Source organism: Electrophorus electricus, chromosome 20, assembly GCF_041902795.1.
Source record: "Electrophorus electricus isolate QZ-2024a chromosome 20, ASM4190279v1, whole genome shotgun sequence".
Lineage (NCBI taxonomy): Eukaryota > Metazoa > Chordata > Actinopteri > Gymnotiformes > Gymnotidae > Electrophorus > Electrophorus electricus.
In genome coordinates, this window is record NC_137516.1 from 13,675,736 (window position 1) to 13,698,344 (window position 22,609).

The following is a 22,609-nucleotide window of genomic DNA, read 5'->3' on the forward strand; positions in this document are numbered from 1 at the left end:
GGACGGCCATCAACAGTTCCCTGTAGGTTTGTCACAGTTTCTACCCCATGGACCTTCATCGACACCACAAACTGTTCCTCCACAGATGCTAAGACCTGATTCTCTGCCAGCTCCACTGCTCCATCCTCCATGTTTGTGCTGCCAGGGTCCTCTGTATTTATTTCCACCCCCGTTATTATGTCTGTACACTTCCCTGATATTGCGTTTGTCCCTGTCTCTGTCTCCGCAATGATGTGTCCCCAATCCAGTCTCTGTCTTTGTTCATGTCACAGAAGATGTTATTGTTCCTTTCCCTACCCAATGTCCAGGCCCATGTTTGGTCTTTCACCCACTCCTCAGTCCATTCAGTCCCTGTCAAGTCCGTGCCTGTTCAGTCACTGGTTGTTCTTGTCCAGTCCATTCCTGTTGTGTCAGTGGTCCTTCCTTTGCACTCCCCTGTCCTGTCCATTCCAATCAGGTCTGGTCATGTCCAAACCCCTGTGAGTCATGCCTGATCCCATGCCAGTGTCATTCCTGTTCAGCCACCTGTTTCATGTCCTGTCTAGTCCCCTTGTTCAGTTTCCAGTACTATTTAACATAATGTCTGGTTTCCACCCAGTTATACAGTATTGTGTTCAGCTCCCTGTCCCTCTGTTCAGTCCCCCATCTCATTCTGTTCCCTGAGTCCTTCTGTTGTCCTGTTTGTTTTTTGTTCAGCCTCTCCACTTCGTCAGCTCCCATGGAGGGCTTTCTTACATGCCTCGGGGGTGGTTTTATAACTGCCGGTTCTGTTACATTTTGCCTTGTTTTTGTTTACAGCTGTTTTTATCCCTCCTTTATCTTCGTGAAACAAACAGCTCTTTGCTGCTTTTACAGTAATCACTGTAAAGCTCTTATCATCCAAACCTGCTCCATAGAATATAAAAAACAACCATCCAATTAAACAAACAAACAAATAAAACAGCCCTACCTTAGGTTTGGATGGCTAGGATTCACTTAAGAAGGCATATTAGACATATTCTCCTTTGTTTTTCTCTGCCATGTGCTTTTGATTTATGTTTTGGTTCCATGTCCCTCTCTCGCTCTGCTCTTAGCCAAACCTAACACCTGTGTCAGCTCTGTGCAGTGGTAGCTCAGAGGTTAAGGTACTTAACTAGTAATCAGAAGGTTGCCAGTTCACCTTCTGCTGCCAAGTTGCTACTGTTGGGCCCCTAAGCAAGGCCCTTAACCCTCAAGTTGTATTCAGTCATAACTGTAAGCTGTTTTGGATAAAAGTGTCAGCTAAATGCCATTAATGTAAATGTTACTCCTCCCATGTTTAATACCTGAGGTATCTCCAGTTAGTGTTCTGTGTATATATACCATTGGGTTTGCCACAGTCTCTTGTCTTGTATGTATGTATTTATATTGTTTGTTTACTCGTGCACCATATGTTCATTGGCTATGCTCTGCTTTGTATTTTCTTATGTTTGGATTTTGTTCCCTTCATGCTTCCCTCTGGTAAAGTGTTGTGTTTTGCTTTGGTAGTTTCATTCCAAGTTCTTTTTTCCATTCCTGCCTATACTGTTTTATACCTTTATTACTCATGGATCCCAATAAAACTGATTCACATTTGCCTCCTGCCTCACTCTCATCTCTCCACACATTACAATATGCTTTACTATATCTATGAGCATACACATGATCAACTCTGGAAAACAAATAATGCAGCCCATTAGATTTGATGAAAGCTCATAGTGAACACAGGCAAAATCCCTGCTGAGACAATGTTCGATGAAACTATATTGTGCAATTACTGGAGAGAGTCACCATTATATGGGATTACAAATTATGGAGTGTAATGGGCAGTTTGGTGGTTAGCATATTTGCGTCTCAGTGCTAGGGTTGGTGGATAGATGGATGGTTGGTCCTGGTTTTAGTCTCCTCCCCTTCCCCTGCACCCAGTGCAGTCCCCCAGGGAGCTGTTGATTCTGATTGAGATGTGTGCAAATTGGCTGCTGCCTCTCATCAGTGTGAGTGATTGTAAAAGCTGATTCCTGTCTGTCTTGAGTTTGAGAAAGGCACTATATAAATGTAACCAATAACAATAATAATAATGTTGATGTGGAAGACACTATTTCTATCCATGACCCACTAGTGGACATGCAAATATGACACGGAAATGATCTGAGAAGAAAGCGAAGCAATGGTGCTTTCAGTAATTAGGCAAAGCTGAAGTGTCAGAATATATAAAAGTGGGTGTTACTGATGACAAATTAAAAAGCAGGCCAGGAACCACCTCACTGAGTGAGACAGGTAAATATTCAAACTTTTATAAGTAAGAGTATGCAGGTCTGATAAATTCCCCAGTCATTTCAAGCAATAATGCCTTTGAAATGTTATGCTAATGAGGGCGTCTTCCACAAAGACAGTATGGGTGCACACAAACAACCAGGCCTTGTGTCCATTCCTGTAGATCTTTGTGCACAGTATTCCCTCACAGTGTCAGCCTCATTTACATTTGATCAAGCTGCCTGGCGTCGTAGCCAAGGACAAACTACATTATTTGCTAAGATGAAAAAGAAGGCAGAAATAGTCATCCAAAGGGCTACCTCTGAGAGGTTTATCATGTTCTGTCAATATCATTCAAGGCGTGCTGTGGGGCTCATTCATCAATCATAAGGTACTCTCTTTAACTGTGAGTGAGACAGAAAGCTCTTTGCTGCTTTGACTGTAATCCCTCTAATGTTCTTTCCATCCACTCCTGCTGCATAGAACTTAAAAAAACAACCAACCAATCAAACAACAACAACAACAACAAATTCAACAACCCTCCCTTATGTTTGGCTGGCTAGGATTCACATAAGAAGGTGTATTGGACGGATACACACACACACACACACACACACACACACACACACACACACACACACACAAACAAATACATGTCAATTGTGCATTTATGAATGAAAACATTCATATTTGTAAGAGCCTTGGAATATTCAGCTGGTTTTGTTTGTTAAAGGAGGTCAGCAAATATACAAAAATAAATATACAGTGCTCTGAAGGTTGGCACACTCAACATTTCAATTTTGTGTCATCAGGGGCCTGAAGGCTGTTGAAGGCTGAAATTAAAAGGATTTTTCAGCTGACCTAAAGCAGAACACAGAGGACATCACTGAACAACACTAGACCATAGATTGGTAGGTTGCAACAAATAGTTTTACAGAAAGCTGATTGTCACCTGATGCTCTGCTCTTTTTGTAGGACAATATTTATCTTGGAGCCTTTGGAAATGTGGACTGTAGACACCACTTTATTTCCAGACTTTATTTCAATATGCTGTCTTGTTTGCTGTCAGCATTATTTCTGGGCTTTGCATATTGGATGAGGTGTGTGTGTTTGTTTGTTTTTTGTTTGTGCTTCTAGATTGCTGGTATTATAATACACTGAGGAAGACACGTCTGTATTGTGAACTGATTGCCTGAGAAGTGAAAAATAATCAAAACATGTTCTTTTTTATATAATAAAGGAAACTATAGTAGTTAACAAGGCTAATGGACAGAAGACTCTTTGAAGTTCTTGTTTATGAAAGATAACACAAATGTTCTACTTAAAGAATATGTTATTTGATATGAAAATGATCCAAGGACTGAACCTTGACAGTCTTGTATTAGGCAATTTTCTGGTTTAACTACATACTTTCAGTTTTAAAGCAAACTTTATGACTCTTGAGTTTGTTTCATTCACTACATAGTTTGCAGAATTATCCTCATGTACTTTCAGCAGATGCAAGGCTAATTTTGTTTTTGAAACAAAAAAATAACACATGTATAAACAATGTCCAAGACATTATGTGGGGCTCTACATGGATTTGTTTGCCAAACAACCTCTTTTCCCTGAAGATTTAATTAGCCAGTCCAGATTTCAGGTTTAATATGAGCGTATTAGCATTTATACTGAGTAAAGCAAATTATTCAAGTGAATTGAAACTCTTAGTGGTGGCTCTGTTTGATTAAAAATGAATAATCACCACACATACTGAGTTAAATGTTTCAGCTTCAAGTTTATAGCCACAGATATTTATGAGGTACTGTGAGGAACTGTTCATTTCTTCACTGTTGGATCGATGAAACAAGAGCCATTAAGAGGAGAAAGAAGAGTAGCATGACACTCAGTCTCTTTGGGAGATCACAGTCCTGAAGAATGAGGTTAAATGTATGTTTCTGAGGTTCAGCAAATATGATTGGCAGGTGCGCAGAGATGACATATGAGATGACATATGGAGAGTTATTTGGAAAACCACACACACTGGCACATCACAGAAATTGAACCAGCTGCTTGTTATTGTGAATTTGGTTTTTTAAGCACCGTCTTCACATACACCAACGTACACATAGGTATGACACATTTGTTCTCCCAGATTGCACTTTTAGAGTGTATTTATTGTTGTATAATTAGTATTGAGATCTGCAGTAGTGGTTCAGAATGTTTTTTTAAGGTCAGTTGATATTTGGCTTACACCATTTATATATGACCTATATTTCACCCCATATATCCAAAGCTTTCTATTTTGATAAAATCGCTTTGATCTACTTGGTTTTCTACACTGGTTTTATCACCAAGTATTATTTTTAAATTAATTTTATTACTTTTTATTACATTTTCTGTTTAAAACTCGATATAGTCTGGTTCACTAAATAATATTATCAATTTAGAAGTCAATTGCACATTTTGATAAAAATACAGCCCAATACTACTACTACTAATAATAATAATGTTGAATAGCCAGGAAACTGGTTTGACTTTAACCTTTGGTTTCTCAAGAGTTCAATAATATCTAGTGTGTCATGGTCTCCCTCTGTATTGGCTGCTACACTCATCGTGGGGTAGAGCTTTGGCATGTCTGTGGTGGTATACTGGAGTACCAAGTGATCACTGGCAGGGAGAGGAGAATGTTGGCACACTGACAATAATGATGCCGCTGAAAAAAGACCTCTATCTCATGTACCTTTATGTGTTTGTTTTTTTCCCCCATTTTCAACCAATCTTACCAAGCAGATGTCCAGATTAGCTGGCACTCATGGGGATGGTCAGGAGGAGCCACTCAACCCACTTGGAGAGCAGGGCCAATTGTGCTCTCTTGGACTGCTGGCCAGAGGTAGCTCAGGCATCACTAAGGATCAAACCTGCCATCACCCAATTATAGAGCCAGCATTGTATTTCTATGTTTGTTTGCTACCTGTCTTTGCTTAAAACCAGAGTTTACAGGTGTTACATAAAGCACCATTTTTTATCTCATATTTTGTACCCTTTTTCTTTTTTTTTCATCTGTAATCTCAGGCAATCCCATTTCCAAGTGTTCAAAGATTCTTAATGCAGCACCAGATCCACTTCATGCAGCCCAGCCCTAATAGGATCACTGCCATTAATCCCAGGATAATACCACCAGCTGTCAAAGAGCTCCCCCATTGGCTGGCCTGAAGGGTTAGAAGAGAGGTTACGGTATGGTAGAGACAAAAAGAAAGAAAGGAGAGCACATGAACATACTTGGACAATGTGATGAGCTTTAGTCTTTGACATCTCCTTTGTCTAGTAAGGAGTAGATGACAGTGGATCTGCAGCAAGTGCTTTGGCCTGCAAAAGGAACGTAGAAACAAGCTTCCTCTTACTTGGCCTGTTCTTGATCTTACACTTGGCTCGTGTGTTTTGCACTCCTGTATCTGCTGTTTCGGTCCCGTTGGGACAGACTGTATACATGGCTGACTGGCCTTGAGGCGGGACGAAGACACATCGCCATGGTCCTGGGTGCAGCTTGGGGGCGGGCGAAGAACGTGTGCCAGCAGAATGGCCTCCTCATCATGTCTGTGCTGGCGGTGGTGGTCGGCTGCCTGCTGGGATTTTTCCTGCGCTCTAAGCACCTCTCTGAACAGGTGAGCCCACCTGTGTGCCCATCCCCTCTACCCTCAAGAATAGTCACCTCTCCTCCCCTGTTGTTATTATTATTATTATTATTATTATTATTATAGTACCTTTCTTATATCCAAGGATGCTTTACAATTAACAGTCTGCTTTCACATCCAATCAACACACATACCAGTGAGAAGTGGCAGTATAAGAGATAAAAATAGATTAGAAGCATATAAGCATATCAGCTGTGAGGTACTGAGTAAATCCTTAGGGTTTGTATAGTTGTACTCTTCAAGGCAGGGTTCTGATTTCATTCTCAGACGTCCACTGAAGGAGGATAATACAAAAATCCATAGTGACAGCAGTCGAACAAAGTTCCCAGTCAGTCTCATCCGCAGGCGGCAACAAACAATTGATTCTCTTTCAATCTGATCATGCTGATAAACATCTAAGGAGACAGGAAAGTCAGTTATCAAATTCTTCGACTGGATGTGTGTAACATTTAAATAAATTCTCCAGTATATACTGTTAAAATGTGCCAGAGTTCATTTGAAAAGCAATTAATTTGAAAGCAAACTATCTTCTGTGTACTAAATGATTTGCTATGACAACTTTTCTCAGTAGCCAGAAAGCAGTGAAAATAGAAATCGCAACTGAATAGAGCCAAGAACAAAACATTAAATATGACTGGCATCAATGCTCTTACTGGTGATCTCCTGCCACAGATATCTTAAAGTGTAGGATCTTTTAATTGATCACGTCATGTGGATGCTCTTGAATGCCATACATCCTCATTGTAGCGATCAAGGTCCAGCAACATGATAGAATCACTTCAGACACCTAAAGACATTTAATAAGTTGTACTTTGATGAGAACATTAGTGAACTATATGTCAGGCAAATCGCTTACCGTGACTTACTGTAAACTAAGATTCTAAGTGGTGGTTCTTCCCAAACATATAGTAATTTGGTTAAGATGGTTTCCCAGTGCCACCTTGGCACTTTTACTCAAAGTTAGGGTGATATATTTGTATTGAAATATAGTATAGTTTTCATTTATATGTCCATCAGTGCAAGAATTCCAAATATGCATTTGGGAAAAGCTTTTTTGCAAATTTGTGTTTATCATATAGACCCCACACATACTAATGTATAACAGTCTGTTGGAAGGACAAGTGATCCTTAATTGTCAATCAACGTACATTTTTCCTCTATAATGTAGTTAGAACAAATTAAACTCCCACTTGACCAATTTGGGGAAAGTGCATATGGCACAACCAGTATGTGCTCAGTATCCTCATCCAAGGGAGAGTTTTTTTTTCTGTTGACCAGTGTTGCTCCTTTGGCGCATGCCACATGGCGGGTCGATTCATACCATGCCCTGGCTAACGCCATGTGTCTCAATGGCAATTGCCCATACTCCCAGTTCAGCTGTATATATTTAGATGTAACTATACCATCAGGCTTGTGGTCATTTGTCAGCACTGAACGTAACCTGAAAGCTGTTGCCTTAAGCTTTGCTGGCCCGTTCCCCTGAATGTGGCTCTGAAAGCGTTTTATCACCAGTGCTCTATATCCCGGCACTATATAACTGTCATTTGGAAAAACCATTGCCGCAAGGCTCTGCTCACAACAAATAGCTGTCTCATCATTCCTGTAGTTTCAGGTCAACGATGTTGCAAAATCTCTGGCCAGAAAAAGCAAACAGAAGTATAGAAGTTAAAGTGTAACAGCAGGTATCAGTGCCAGTTTTCATGGAGCCCCTGCGTACTGCACATAATTGAATTGTGTTATCCCTACATCAAAAGGTCAAAATGTTGATCCCTCCATGACCAGCATACGAGTCTGAGAAACTTCTTATATTCGAGAGAATGCATAGTAGTGAGCTTTCTTCCTACAAAGGGTAATTGTGCTGCAGTTTCTTGACAAAGTAGCTGCTGAAAACACTGATGTGTCAAAGATCTCATAAATTCACTCAGTCTCCATGTTTATAGCTGATGTTGCCACAATGTGATGGGGCCAAGATGAAGCTGAAGTGTCAGGCACTTCTCGTGTTGTTAGTTCATCATTAAATCATCATCACATACCTCAAGGCCAACACTTAAACTGAGTATGCATTCAGTTTACATGCATTCTGAGCACAAGTTAAGCAGCTTAAAATACAGATTCTGGAAGCTTCCTGTTACTTTTTGAACTTCACTGGTACGCAGTGATAGCTCAGTGGTTAAGGTGGTTAAGGTATGTGACTTTTAATTGGTTTGTTGCTGGTGCAAGATCAAAGCGACTTACAATTATGACTTGAGATGTTGAAATGTTGAGTGTGCCAACCTTCAGAGCACTGTATATTTATTTTTGTATATTTGCTGACCTCCTTTAACAAACAATTTGAGCAATTGAAGAGTTATACTCAGTTGCTCAAATTATACTCAGTCATAATTATAAATCTCTTTGGATAAAAATGTTGGCTAAATGGCATAAATGTAAATGCTGCTGGATTATTACTTTCCTTCTCCTTCAGCAGTCATGTAACAACTTTATTCTCTGCTCTCTCCGTGTTTCTCCTCATTCCTGAAGGAGGTGAAGTACTTCCAGTTCCCCGGAGAGCTCCTCATGAGGATGCTGAAGATGCTCATCCTGCCTCTGGTTGTCTCTAGGTAAGAGCATCTTCTGGACTTCTGGATAAATCTGCTACTCTTTCAGACAGCTATCTCCTGGAGAAATGCTCAGTTAAAAAAATGTTTCTCCTCCCCTGTAAAGTGGTCTTGAGGATGAAAAGGAATGCATAGATTATTATTATTGATATTTAGTCTAATGTGAAAGTATTTGGAAGTATTGATGTGTTTCAAAAAATCAAAGGTAAATTTGTCTATAAAAGATGAGTTTAGTTTAAGACTGTATAATACATTTTACAAACAAGTAGCAAACTTGTCAAGCCACAATATTGATACAGTTCACATCGATGTAAAATTCCGCAAGCAAAATTCTTGAACATTCTGATTACATAGGACTGTGAAGCTGCCAAAAACATAACTACTAAAGTAAAACTATTTCTTGGAAAAGCTATATATAAATTCAATTCACTCTATTTAATGCAATGTTCAGTTTGTGGTGTAAATTGAATCTGTAATTTAATTTATATAGAATCTATAGTTGCATCACACAAGAAACAGAGATAAATTAATGTATAAATAACTCTAAAATCTATTCTCAAGATATATGAAGTCATTCAAAAAAAATACTAAATGCAGTTTTGTGAATTTTGTGAACATGACTTGTGTAAACTGATGTAAAAAAGAAGATTGGTGAGGTCTGTGTGGATAATGTAGCTAGGTTACAGGTCATTGAGCAATAGGGTCAGGCTCTCTTGGTCCATTCAAGTTATGCATTTCATATGTGTGAGGATGCTGGATGGCATGGCTTAGGCAGGGACTGCCTACTGATTCAATAAACCCGTCTCCATCCACTAGCCTTAAAGACAGTTGAGCTTGATGTGAGATGGTGGTAATGAAACCATGAATGCCAAATTATTCCTTGCTGGACACAGTCAGAATAAGCTACTTACACTTCCTTAGACAGTAACAGCCTCCCCTACACACACACACACACACAGACAGAGAGATGCTAAACAGATGTGCTAGGTCAATGTCTACAACCCACTGCACATGCTCCCTACCAAGGCTCACCCAACACAAATGAGGAACAGCCACTGATAGGAAAGCATTAACATCCAAACATTAACATACCATGCTAACTTGTAGAACACTTGTGACTTTATTTGGGTCAGGGGTAGCAACGTGATCTAACTCCCAGATACAACACAGCACAGGCTAGGATTGGCTCTTGTCTAGGTCAGTTTTCTCATGGTGAATATGGATGTATTAATCAAGCTGTATACTTAGGGATTAGTGACCTTGCCTACACCATCTGCTCACTGGCAAGACAGGACCAGATTATAGATGTCTGTACTGGTTTTCTGACGAAAGGAGATCAACATGTTCTCATATCTCTTTGTCGCATTTTAATCAGTTATTTGTAAGATGGTAAAACTGTTGTAAATATGAGAAAATTATGTTAAAAGCCAGTTCACAATTTTAGTGCTCATTAGGTTCTTAACCTGGGAGTTACATGCCTTTGAACTCTAGTGCACAGTTCATCTTGAACTGTAACACCTTGGTTGTTGAAAGGTGTTTCAACTACAGTAAAATGCAGTAGAGTGTATCTTGCCAATAAAACATATATATATATAGAGAGAGAGAGAGAGAGAGAGAGAGAGAGAGAGAGAGAGAGAGAGAGAGAGAGAGAGAGAGAGAGAGAGAGAGAGAGAGAGAGAGAGAGAGGCTGGGCTACTCTTAATTGTCATCTCCAGTCATCTCATTTCTCCTGCTGAGGCTGGAAAGTAAAGCTCACAACACTTGCTGTCATGGGATATCTACCTTTGTTAAGAGTCTTGGTAGAGATCAGATGTAATTTTTCCAAATGCATGTTAAGCCATGATGTACTTCCAGATTTAGATGACAGCAGCTAGTCTTAGACAGAATATGCACTCTTTGTGTCAAAAAGATGAATGTGCAAACAGCAGAAACCTGTTTGCATCTCAAGCAGATGACTGTTGCAGATGAGTATGTATATTATCAAAATTTACTTCTTACACATACACAAGCTGTTTAGGTGCATCAGAACTTGGTTGGTGGCCTTGCTGGATCCAACCCTTATATCACTCCACATTACTGATTCAATGAATCCTAATCTGATGCATAAGATGGTGATGAATGAAAAAAGAGCTGTGGGTTTTCTAACTACCAACTTCTGTAATTACTTAATAATAAATATCTGAGGGCCTCACACAGCCATTACCTGCAGAAACTTGGCTGCTTAGAAGAGTAAGAGGTTGCTTCAGGTTACAAGAGCCAAAGAAACTGTCAAATTTGCTTTTAAATCCTACTTTATGGAAAGTAAACACCAATTTAGATTCATATGTATGCATGCCAGCTGTGCCATATGCCTTCTGGGGGACCTCAAGAAAGAAACTGACTATGTTCCTATGAAATGGGGAATAGCATGCTCTCTCTGTCTCCTTTGATGAGCTGAGAAGCAGTTTGTCCATGTCTTCTTGGTCACCAATTTCCTTACACATGATAAGTGTTTAGCACACAAACCACAAGGTTTCTGCAAAACGTGGGAACAGGATTCACACACAAACTGAATACAGTTGAAAGCTTTTGACTTCTTAAACTAGAAAAGAAGATATTTGTGTGGCTTGATGCATTTCTCTTCTCTGTGAGAACTTGTCAACAACAAGCTGACATTTAAGACAAACAGCAGGATTTCGGTTATGGTGAATGAATAAGAATTTTACTCTATTTTAAGAGTGTTTGAATACCAATTTTAATAATTGTGTAAATTATTTGAATGGCTGTGAGGATGTTTGGAGAGAGAACTCAACTGTTATGGCTGTCTGAATGATTCAGAACAGTGCTAAAAAACACCTAACATTTCAGAATGTTTGCTTGTCCATTGACAACTCCTCTTGGTGATGAAGGTGGGTGTCCAGAGTATGAAAACAGCAGAAGTTAACTGAGTTGAAAAGCCTGTGTAAATGTCTTGTTAGTTTGTACAATGTTTGTATAATGACTATAACTCAGTATAACACTGAAGGTTTGCTAGTATCCAAGAACAAGAACAAGAACTGAAAGTTTCAAAATCCTTTGCTTAAACTGTCCTTTGTAAATTCTGATAATAACTCATTATGATGATTAGAACTTTCTTTAGAAGTCACATTACTGTACTCAGTTCCTTTTATTAGGATTTCAAAATCCATCCTGTAAATAAATAAATAAATATATATTTTACAAAATAATTACCAAGTAAAATTGTTAATGCAACCAGTAAGAAAAGATCATTCCCTGTAGCAAAGGTTTGAAAAAAACCCAACCAGATCTGAGTCAATTTCTGAGAACATTCAGAGTAATTCTTCTCTGTGTGCCCCTAGTTTGATGTCCGGCCTGGCAGCACTGGATTCCAAGTGCTCCAGCCGCCTGGGAATCATGACCATCTCCTACTACCTGTGGACCACCTTCATGGCTGTGGTGGTGGGCATCATCTTGGTGATCACCATCCATCCAGGTGGGGCGGCACAGAAGGAGGACTCCGAGGACAGCGGCAAGCCAATCATGAGCTCAGCCGATGCACTGTTGGATCTTATACGGTAAGGAATGCTCCCTTAACCAATATCTTACATGGGATTTTGTAACAACAGAAAAGGGTGATGTCTGCCACCATTAATAATATAGCCATTTAGGATGTGAAAATCACTTAAAATGGGTAGGATGTTGTTGATGCATGAAATAGAGGAGACTAAGGCTTTGTGAACTGGGGACGTTGCTTTCGGTTTTCTGTGACATGAGCAAGTGTTCTGACAATGAATTTAATGCATGCAAAGGCAAGCACATCTCATAGTCCCATCAATAATATGTGTCATAGGATCATAATAACATAATAACAAGCATAAGAAGGCTAGCACATCCCCTCCCATTTATGCATAGTCCCATGAATATGCACCAAAACATTAAAAATATGTAATTTGTTCATTACATCCATAAGGTACATGGAAGAGTAACATATGATACCCTCCACTTTAAAATGCTTAGTCAGCTGTGTATGGACCAGGAAGTGCTATGTTATGCTGATATGGACAAAGGGGTATAGAACCAATTTTTGGGCCCAGTAGAGGGCCCCCTCCTCATCTCCTCCCACCTACCAATGCTCTTCCCCAGAAAATAAACAGAAACAATATAGAATGTATTTATAATTTTGCATTTCTTTATGAGCTTGGTTGGTTTGCATTTGTGGGTAAAACATCAGAAAAGGTTAAGGTGCTTTGTGACTGTGGATGCTTTTGCTAACAGTGGACGTTTTACAAGTTAGTTGCTGGGCTGGCTTACTTTGTTTGGTTATGACAGCAGAAACACTGAATGGGTGCTCAACATCCAACTGGCTGTCCAACGTGAATATGGACCACACAAATTGCATTGTCGGAGACGTTTACATACGTTGTCGCATGTGCTATGCTTTGCATCATATTATTTATTAGGTCACTGCAGTATAATGCACATGACAATATAATTTTATGGCTCAAAGACATGCTTAAGGATTATTATAGTTTTGTCAGTATTATAAGATCTTTTCTAAAAGACAAAACATTTTCAGTAGCAGGAAGATGGGTTCAACACCACCATGAATTTCCAGATTCGGTTTGTTATTCTGCCCTAGATGACAAATGAAAAAACATAGCTGAGTCTAGAAGATCTTAGTACTGAGTTCACTCATTGTTGTTGTGTGTGCATGACACTGCTTAGTGTGGATTAACATGAATGGTGTTTTTGCATGCTTTTGCTAGTTTACTGTGGATCTCATAGGGAAGAGTATGCTGGAGCCATATGTGCGAAGTAGAGGGGAAAAAAAACAGTTTTGAACACCTAGTGGAGCTTTGCACTCGCACTCAGCTAATTAGATCCAGCTGGAACATTCCGAGGGGATGAGTTTGTCCTAGAGCTGGCCCAGTCCCAGTATCACTGTTTCAGAGGGACTCACTAATAGACTGGGCCCCTGAGCAGTCACCTAAGCGCACTGCACAGAATTTGTCTTTATTAAAAAAAAAACATTTAGAACAAAAATACACCTTTTAATAAAGATACAAAGCAAAACCCCCCCCCCAAAAAACGGATTTAGCCAAATTAACAATCAGAATAAGGCATGTTGCAAAGGGTTTGGATGTTGATGGTGCATCATTGAGCGCCCCCTACTCTAAGTGCAAAAAATAATGTATTTCACAAAAATCAATATCCTCCATCACACTGAATGCAACAATCAAGCATCCAGAGCCCCTCAATTAGGGTGCATAAATATGCACAGCACTTTAATAAGGCAGCATGGACAAATGCAACAATATGCCCCTTTCATCATTTGCGTACTGAATGTTAGTGGATTATTCAGCTTCTGGCTGGGGGATACTAAGTTAGAGGTTAAGGAGCACGGGGTCAGTCATGTGAAAAGTGTGTATCTGAAGCAGTGGCTTAGTCATGCATCTTTGTCTCGGGACAGCAGAGAAGAATGGCCTCGCTCCGCCTTGCGGGAGCGTGCGCTCGGAATGCAAGCCGGGGCCTAATTAATGCTCAGCTGAGCCATATGGCCTTACAGGAATGATGTCGATCAACTCACTGCTATGTATGGCCTGGAGATTTACTCTGCCTTCCATTAGGAAAAGTATTATGCATAAGGCCAGAATATTCTAAAATGGTAGAATAAAATCCAGGCACTTTTACTTTGTGCTGCTTTGTCACATTCCACTCAGTGGGTACACTTATGGTCCTCTAACTACCTGTCAACAGTGACACGGATGTATGACTATAACCAGCCACTTGACTACAACTTGACTAGAAGTATATAACAAGACATGATTTCTGTGTACATTAAAAGCAATATCAAATACAGCAACAGCAACCCCCTTTAAATTTCCCTTTAAAAATGGGGCCCTCTGTTTTATGTAACAGCTATGAAACAGTTACAGTTACAGACCAGAAAAAATACCAGAGTACCTCATATTCTTGTGTGAGATGGACCACTAATTTGTGTCACAAAACATTACTGGTTTATTGATTTCATTGACTGTTTCATTCATTCAGCCAGTCAGCCAGACATGCTAGTTCCAAAGCTTAAAACTACAGAACTATTTTGAAATCCAAGTCTTAACTTATAAATCGCAAAGATGAAACTGAATCTGATTTTCACCTTGGTCTTTTAAAGAACCACTTTATGATTCCTGAGATGAAATAGAAGTCTAGATGTGAATTAATTCAATATCTCCCCTTATTCTTTTTCATTATGTCTTTGGGTGGCTGTGAAACATGGGCTGATTCAATAGAGAAACTGGCACTTTACAGCAAGCTGAAAATACTGAATATATTGTTCTATATACACAAAGTGAATCTGAAGTATGCTTCATAAAGTGCTTTGTTTAACTGAAAGATTGCTTTCTTTTTTTCTCAATTAGCAACATGTTTCCTGCTAACCTGGTCCAAGCTACTTTTCAACAGGTGAGGTACTATGGAGGAGTGCTAATCTGTCTGAAACACTAAAACTTCCTGGACTCCTTTATTAAAATGAACAGCATAACATGATGTAAAGGTGTCAAAGTTGGCTGTAACATTAAAGTAAACATAAAAGCAGAACATATGTAAAGACGTAAAACTTAACTCAATGAAGAAATAACTCCATAACTCCAGAATTCTATATCATGCTACCCTGTGATCAGTTTGTTTGGCTCTTTAGCAAGTGAGCTAGTGTGGCTCCTTCAGTCTAAGAGGAACACTGGGGCAAATTAAAATACAGCAAAACAGCATAATACTGGATTCATATAGCTTACTTCAGCAAGCTTCCATCTGTATTGGTCCTTGCTGTCAGTGCAAACAAACAAAAAACCTTTGAAAAGAGAACAAATTCAATGTTGAAAGGCAAATATGACTGAAAGCCACAGCATACTGGGGCAACAATCTATAACCTCCTTCTATGAGAACAGATAGCAATCTGCATAGCCAAGAAATGCGTCTGCAGTTCAGCATTGCACAAAAGCAAAAAGAAAAGAAAGGGGAAGAATTGAAGTCATTCACAGAAGAAGAACCATGGCTACTTGCGCAATGTAGTGTGACACCTGGTTGCCTGAGTAGTGGGAAACGTGATCCATATATCTGAAATGTCATAAATGGTGTTTCAGCAGCAATTGCTTCTCAGAGAGAACATGCTCTATGTGAGTACTTCCTTATTATGCCCTGTGATAGGTATTCTTCCACATTAGTGTAATTTGTCAATGTGGTCTAGAGATGTATGCATGTTGCCAAGATTAAGGTTACTTGGGAATCAAACACTTAACATACAAAACAATGCAAACCAACAGCAGATGTGGGATATGGATAAGAATTCTGCATCAAGGGCCAAAGGCTCCCTGCTTTGTTTCTCTCTGTAGGAATGATGCTATCTGATTTTGCAATGTGATTACCATGATGGAAGCTTGAAGATAAAGCACCTAAACTGACCCAAAATCTGAAAGGATCCTGAACCGTGATCGTAGTCCTGACAGCATCCATCAAAACAAGCACTGCACGAATCACAACCCTGAAAAAAGCACTCAAATGTGCTCGAATATGCTAAAATAAAACTGGCTAAAATCTCATAGGAAAGCAGGTGGTGTCTTGAGCTAAATTACACGTTGCTTTGTAGTGTGATGAAAGATCGTTCTTCTTTTATCACTCCTTTCCTAGATTTAAAGCAACTTGAAATTTGCCTTTGAAGTGCGTTCTGATCTAAAAGTAAATTGTGGATTTGTACATAAAGAATAGGTGACAACATGTAGGTGCTATAATCCCATTAATGGAGCTCCATTCATCTGTCTTACAGGTATCATGTTGGGAAGGATGGGACCCAGTGGTACTGCCCTCGTCAACTTCTGCCAGAGTCTGAATGAAGCAGTGCTGAAAATTGTAGCCATTGTTATCTGGTACGTGTCTCTCTGTAAGTAACATGCTGTTCAAAATAAGTAATCTAATCCATAATGAATGGAATTTTATACCTAATCTATTTAATAACTTTTTTAGAAATGTCTAAAATTCATATGTTCTCCAAGACATTCATACTTTTGTGGGTCTTACTGATGATGACCAGGTGAATACTGTCATGCAGTGTTGCTGTAGGGAAAAATCACACACCCCTGCTATACATGAGCACAGTAACGGTAGTGTTTTCTGGTCCAATATGCAGGTATTTCCCATTTGGGATCGTTTTCCTGGTGGCCGGGAAGATCTTGGAAATGGATGATTTATCATCGATGGGGAAAAAACTGGGCTTCTATGTCATTACCGTGGTGATGGGCCTCATTCTTCATGGCCTCTTCATCCTGCCAACCATGTACTTCTTCATCACCAAGAAGAGTCCCGTCGTCTACATCAGGGGCATTCTGCAGGCCCTGCTCATCTCACTGGCCACCTCGTCCAGGTAACACACACACACAAGCACTATTTCTAACACTTAGCCTAAACTGTTCTTACCTCACCAAAAATATGTGTCCTGGGCTCTGTAATTCTGGGGAAAAAAGAAAGTTGTGGCTGTCAGAAAATCTCTCAACAGTGAGGCAGCCCTGTCTGTCAATTATTTTGTGTGTAAACAAACCACATAGAAGATTAGGCTAAGTGCTTAGCTTTCATGTATTTTGGAGAAGGCACACTGTAGAAAGGTTTGGATGCAGGGCATGGGGCTGAAAGGAGCATGTTGCCTTCTTGGGTAGTGAAGTTAGCAAGAACTTCAAAAATGCTTACAGTAGCTTTAATTTCTAAAAGAGAATACAGAGAACCAAAAGAAGCACTAAACTAGTATAGCTCATTTAATATTTGCCTGGGTAAACAGTCTGCACTGTCTTTATTCTCCTGCAGCTCTGCAACGCTGCCCATCACCTTTAAGTGCCTGTTGGAGAACAACCACATCGACAGGCGCATCATCCGCTTTGTGTTGCCCGTGGGTGCCACCATTAACATGGATGGCACAGCGCTGTACGAGGCCGTGGCGGCCATCTTCATTGCCCAGGTCAACAACTACGATCTGGACTTCGGCCAGATTGTCACCATCAGGTGTGTCAGATAGTGGGGCCTGCTTTAGATAGGTGGGCCATCAGTCTGCAGAAGAAACTTAGATTTGTAAGGTGGAAAGCTTTCCGTCCATGTATTGACATCAGGGGAATGGCTAAAACCCGAAAGACGCATGATTCTTAAACGTATGATTTTTAAGAGGATGAACCAAAACCATCATGGAGTGGTTTGATAAAATGGGATTTATTTATTTTGCTGACAAATACTTTTGGACATTTTGTTTGCCTAGTCAGCCTCTAATCTAAGAGCCGTCTGAGAGCTCAATTACTCATTTATTCATCTTAATAGCCTGTGCTTTGTTGGTGTTTATGACACAGTTTCTGTAGTGATTAATGAAACAAACAAATATTGGCTATCTGTAGCGTTTAGCTGTAATCATTTGTATATTGAGTTGCATAGAATTTAAAAGCTCTCTTTTCCAGCATCACAGCCACAGCAGCCAGTATCGGTGCGGCAGGCATTCCTCAGGCAGGCCTGGTAACCATGGTGATTGTATTGACCTCGGTAGGGCTACCCACTGATGACATTACGCTCATAATCGCAGTGGACTGGGCCTTGTAAGCATTCCCGAAATTGCAGTAATTTTTCTTTGCCATTCTAGCAATAGCATGCAATGTCTGACACTAAGGTTTCCAGGCCATTATGCAATAAAATGGTAAATCAAATACAAGAAAACTAAAAATTAATTAAAAAACCTAAACGTTTCTGGACATTAGGTAAATAGACCATGATATGGCATCCATCAGACAATATGTCTCACTGTGTTCCAGGGACAGGTTCAGGACAATGGTGAACGTTATGGGTGATGCCCTGGCCACTGGCATCATGGCACACATATGCAGGAACGACTTTGTGAAAGAGGGAGAAGAGGTGAGTCCCATGTAAATACCATGAAAGAAGAAAAAAACAACACTGCCTAAAAACAGTTAATTATGTTTGGTATTTTAGCTACCATTTCAGATGTAGCCAATGTAGTCTCTCGGCCAAGACAAGTTTGGTGTCCAAAGTTTCATTTAAGTATAGGAAGCTGTCTGTAAGTACATGCCTGCATTCTGTTCTTAATTGATGTCACAATGGCTTGAGGATGTGGATTATGACACAGCATATTGTAATCTATTAAAATGATTAAAACTACACCATATAGGCAAACAGTTTATGGGGCAACCATCTTGGACAACTGGAATAGCGTTCCTTTTTGTGAACTTGCACAGGTTAGCTGGAAATTATAAAAATGACAAAATAGGTCCACTTTGAACTTGACACCAAAGCTACTTTACAAAGTTGTTTTATTTAAAATGGATTACAATATTTTTGGACATATTCTGTTTCTGGAATTTTTCCCCAGTGGGAATGGGAATATCTCATTACATGGTTGGGAATATACAACTCACACCCATCTGTCACACAGCAGCTAACAAGCAGGGAGGGAAAGGGCTGTCACATGCTTCCTCCAAGGAACAGTCATCCAATCACCGCCTCTTTGCTACATCAGGGGGAAAAGTAACACTCATAGAGGGTAGCACTATCCACCCCATTCTGAGGACTAACACATGCAATTGGCCAGTATCACTGTAATTCACGCCTCCCTCCTTGAGTGCACAGCCAATCTACTCTCTCAGGCTCTTGGCCACATTTGGCTGTGGCATTCACAGGCACCAAACTCACAATCTCCCAATGACAGGGCAAACACTTTTCTGTCCTACACTGCTGGACACCAAACATGCCTGGACTAATCAACTGCATATGGCTGACTACAAGTGGAAAACAGCGGAAATTAGGAATTTTTTTATTTGCTGCACTGTTTCTTTAAATGCACATTATCCGCTGATGATGACATTGCATATAGATTCCCCTCATCTGTGAGACCAAGCCCATGATCAGCATACAGCACACGAGGTCCTTCCAGGACAACGGCTACCCTGAGCCTCCTGCACCAGGTTCCAGGAAGCCAGATCGTCTCTTCCCAGACATGGCCCGTGTCAAACAGCTGGAGGAGGGAATCTCCCACCCACCACTGCGCCACCACAAGAGGGCGCGCACAGATCATGATCACTGTGTCATTGACATGACTGGCCTTGAGACCAATGTCTAGACGCCGACAGACCTGAGTGCACTGAGAAGACTCTGCTTGGCATGCAGCCTGCCCGTTTGCAACGCAAATGCAGGTCGGCCAGAGTTTAGCTGTCTATTGTTCGTTTGTCAGTGTTGGGAATTCTTCTGCAGTGCATGTGTTACCATTGGCTCTGGTACTGTATGGGTATGGCTGTGCATATACGTATGTAAAAGCATAAGTGCGAGCATCACAGATTCGAAGAGAACTTGATGGACGACTGTTGAATGAACAGAGTATAGTGGAACTCTGGTATCTTCAGCTATCAGTTTGATTATCACAGGTTCCTACAGCTGACCTCTCAGGAGCATTATGGTGATTTTGGGATCTATGAGAGCAAAGGAAAGAGCCCGAGATCCCACCTGCAACCCTCATTTGTGAGCCCACTCATACATGACTTGCCTCCTGTGGGTGAAAGTGTACATACTCCAGTATTTGTTTTTGGTTTAACTTCAATATGTTGAATGGGACATTTCATACGTGATTTTTTTTGTTTGCTTGTTTGTTTTTGCATTTTTATAAACCTTTCCTTTGTTAGCTCCTCTGATTTGCAAATTTGCACAAGAACAGCTTGTCCTCTTAACAGGACAGTATAACCGGATAATTGCTTTTTGATGTGATAAAGCCCTTTTCAGCCCTATCTGTGAAAAGCTCCAGGCCAGTGGCATAACCTTAAAACCATATGAATGAAAGGGCACAGTGACACACAATAATGCATCAATTCACAAGGGAACAGTGTGTGCTTGTACCATTGCCACATACTCAGGCAAAGCTGTTCTTCTGTAATAAGTATCTTCTGTAATTGAGTTCTAGGGAGCAAACATACTGATAAATATACAAGTTGCACCGGATAACAGTTCTTGACAAATGCTGTAAATGGAGAATATTCTCATTTAAATGTATTATTTAAATGTATCGCAAAATTGAAATAATAAAAATACATTTTTTTGGGAGCAAGTTATTGAGCCACTTCAGCAAAATATTTGACCTCTTGTCCTATCTGGAAAAGGTTCAGATAAGTCCTACAAATGTAATCCTGAAGGAACACTTCTCATGATCCACCTTCAGACTAGCATGTACAAATGCGCTATGTTTCAGTATCTTTAATTAACTCTGACCTCAGGTCACATTTCGTGTAACTATAACAGAACGCTGACCCACTAGTTTTTTAATGATTTGAAACAATTGAACTATTCTTAGTATATACCAAAGTAAAATAATGTCTTGTTGGTTTTAATTTGGATAAGATTAATTTCCTATGTATGTATTTGCAGTGGTCTCTACAAGGGGCTTCCTAGGTTGTGTGTGTGTGTTTTTTCCTTTTTATATGTTGCAAATTTTCAGTTATGGGTTTTTACTTCTCAGCATTAAAAGCTTTAGAATTTAGAAATTATTCCTGACTCCTTTCATTTGAATTTTTAAGACAGTTATGTTTTTGCAGCTAAATTAATAACAAACCTACTACATAATGCACCTTATAATTTGTTTGTGATATGCCATATGGAGTGTCAAATTTGTTATGTAATATGAAAATGAACTACCGTTCTCTCACTGGTTTATGTAAACACTTGAAATGCAATGTTGTTTGGATTTGAAATGACACCTCACAAAAAGTGCCAATAAACAACAGCAGATGGGAAGGGTGTTGGAGGCAAGCTCCTAACAGACTGACAGAGAGATAAATAAACCAGATGCATACAAACACACCAAGGTGCTGATAGCTACTGTAAACAAGCATACATGTAGCATTGACACATTACTACAGTAAGTAGAAATGACTTTTTATAAGTGGAACTCAAATGACAAAAACACAAAGTGCAGCTAATTTCTGGGGGGGGGAAATGAACCTAAAACTGCCAGGAACCTAAAACAATGGACTACCACCCGCCTAGTGGAATACAACTGTGCTATTCAGTCCCACACAGAATCCTTTTACTCCTCCACACAGCCATTTCTCAGAAACCCAGTCTGGTTGCCGAGCTAGTGGACACCCGGTCTGCCAGCTGCCTCCAGCTCAGCTGGCAGGCTGCCATGGTGATGAGCAGTAGGAGGAATGATTAGTAGCATGTTAGGAAGGGGGAGGGGTTTACTTGGACAAAAACTATAACAATAGCAAGCCTTGATGGCCTTGATGCCTTTACACCATTCAGGAAGTTCACTGCAAACTAGAGCGCAAGCAGTTATTTAAAAACCAGTACATCAAAAGTTGCAATTCTGGGCATTCACATTAACTTCTTCTACTAACAAAAAAAAAAAAAACAATGTACAAAGGTTACTGTGGATTGTCTAACATTGATACTGGGCACATGGAATTGCCAAGTTCTCTTTCAGAATCAGTACTGCATCGTACAAATGTAGAAACGATTGCATATTCCTGCTGATTCCTCCCTGCACCAAGATCTGTCCTTTGACAACTCCCTTATCGTTCCTTCTAGACGTGGTCCTGGAAAACAAGCCATCATTCTCTGCCCATGTTATTAATACGACCCAGACATGAACGTTTCTCTTATATGTAACATCAGAAGAGTTTGGCCATTTTTTTCCAGAGAAGCCACTCAAGAAGCACTTTGCTCACGCAGCTGATGAAGGGCCCCTGTCCGAAACATCCTCTCTCTATCTCTAGCTTAATGGTATCCTTAGACTCAAGCCTAAAATAGTATCAAACATTTCTTCCATCTAAGCACCATTATAAGTCACTCTGGACAAGAGTGTCTGCTAAATGCTGTAAAAGTGCACCCACATTATGAATCAACCAGTGGGAAAACAGGACTTGATGTGTGTCCATATCTCTAAGAATTCATAATTAAGAGAAGATTTCTCATTACTATGAGACACTAAAACAATTATATGGTGGAAAAAAATGAAATGAAACATGAAATGTCCTGGTTGTTTTTTGACACAGTAAGTCATAATTTTAACATTCTGTTATTAATGTTTACTGT

General features: G+C 39.9%; 1 protein-coding gene across 1 annotated transcript; it reads left to right on the plus strand.

Annotated features, from left to right (window-relative positions):
* Window positions 1–5,507: 5,507 nt before the first annotated feature.
* Window positions 5,508–20,619, plus strand: slc1a7a (solute carrier family 1 member 7a). Its single transcript, XM_081703622.1, has 8 exons — window positions 5,508–5,891; window positions 8,442–8,521; window positions 11,857–12,072; window positions 16,677–16,910; window positions 17,345–17,539; window positions 17,980–18,114; window positions 18,328–18,427; window positions 19,404–20,619. The coding sequence occupies exons 1-8, from the start codon at window positions 5,757–5,759 to the stop codon at window positions 19,647–19,649; spliced, it is 1,341 nt and encodes a 446-aa protein (XP_081559748.1). The 5' UTR covers window positions 5,508–5,756; the 3' UTR covers window positions 19,650–20,619.
* Window positions 20,620–22,609: the final 1,990 nt, after the last annotated feature.

What these genes read in the sequence shown, in the direction of transcription:
- slc1a7a (XM_081703622.1), top strand. Translation starts at nt 5,757, where the DNA reads ATGGTCCTGGGTGCAGCTTGGGGGCGGGCGAAGAACGTGTGCCAGCAG. An exon ending in GGCCAGATTGTCACCATCAG is followed by an intron (nt 17,540 to 17,979) that starts GTGTGTCAGATA and finishes TCTCTTTTCCAG; the next exon opens with CATCACAGCCACAGCAGCCA. An exon ending in TTGTGAAAGAGGGAGAAGAG is followed by an intron (nt 18,428 to 19,403) that starts GTGAGTCCCATG and finishes CATTGCATATAG; the next exon opens with ATTCCCCTCATCTGTGAGAC.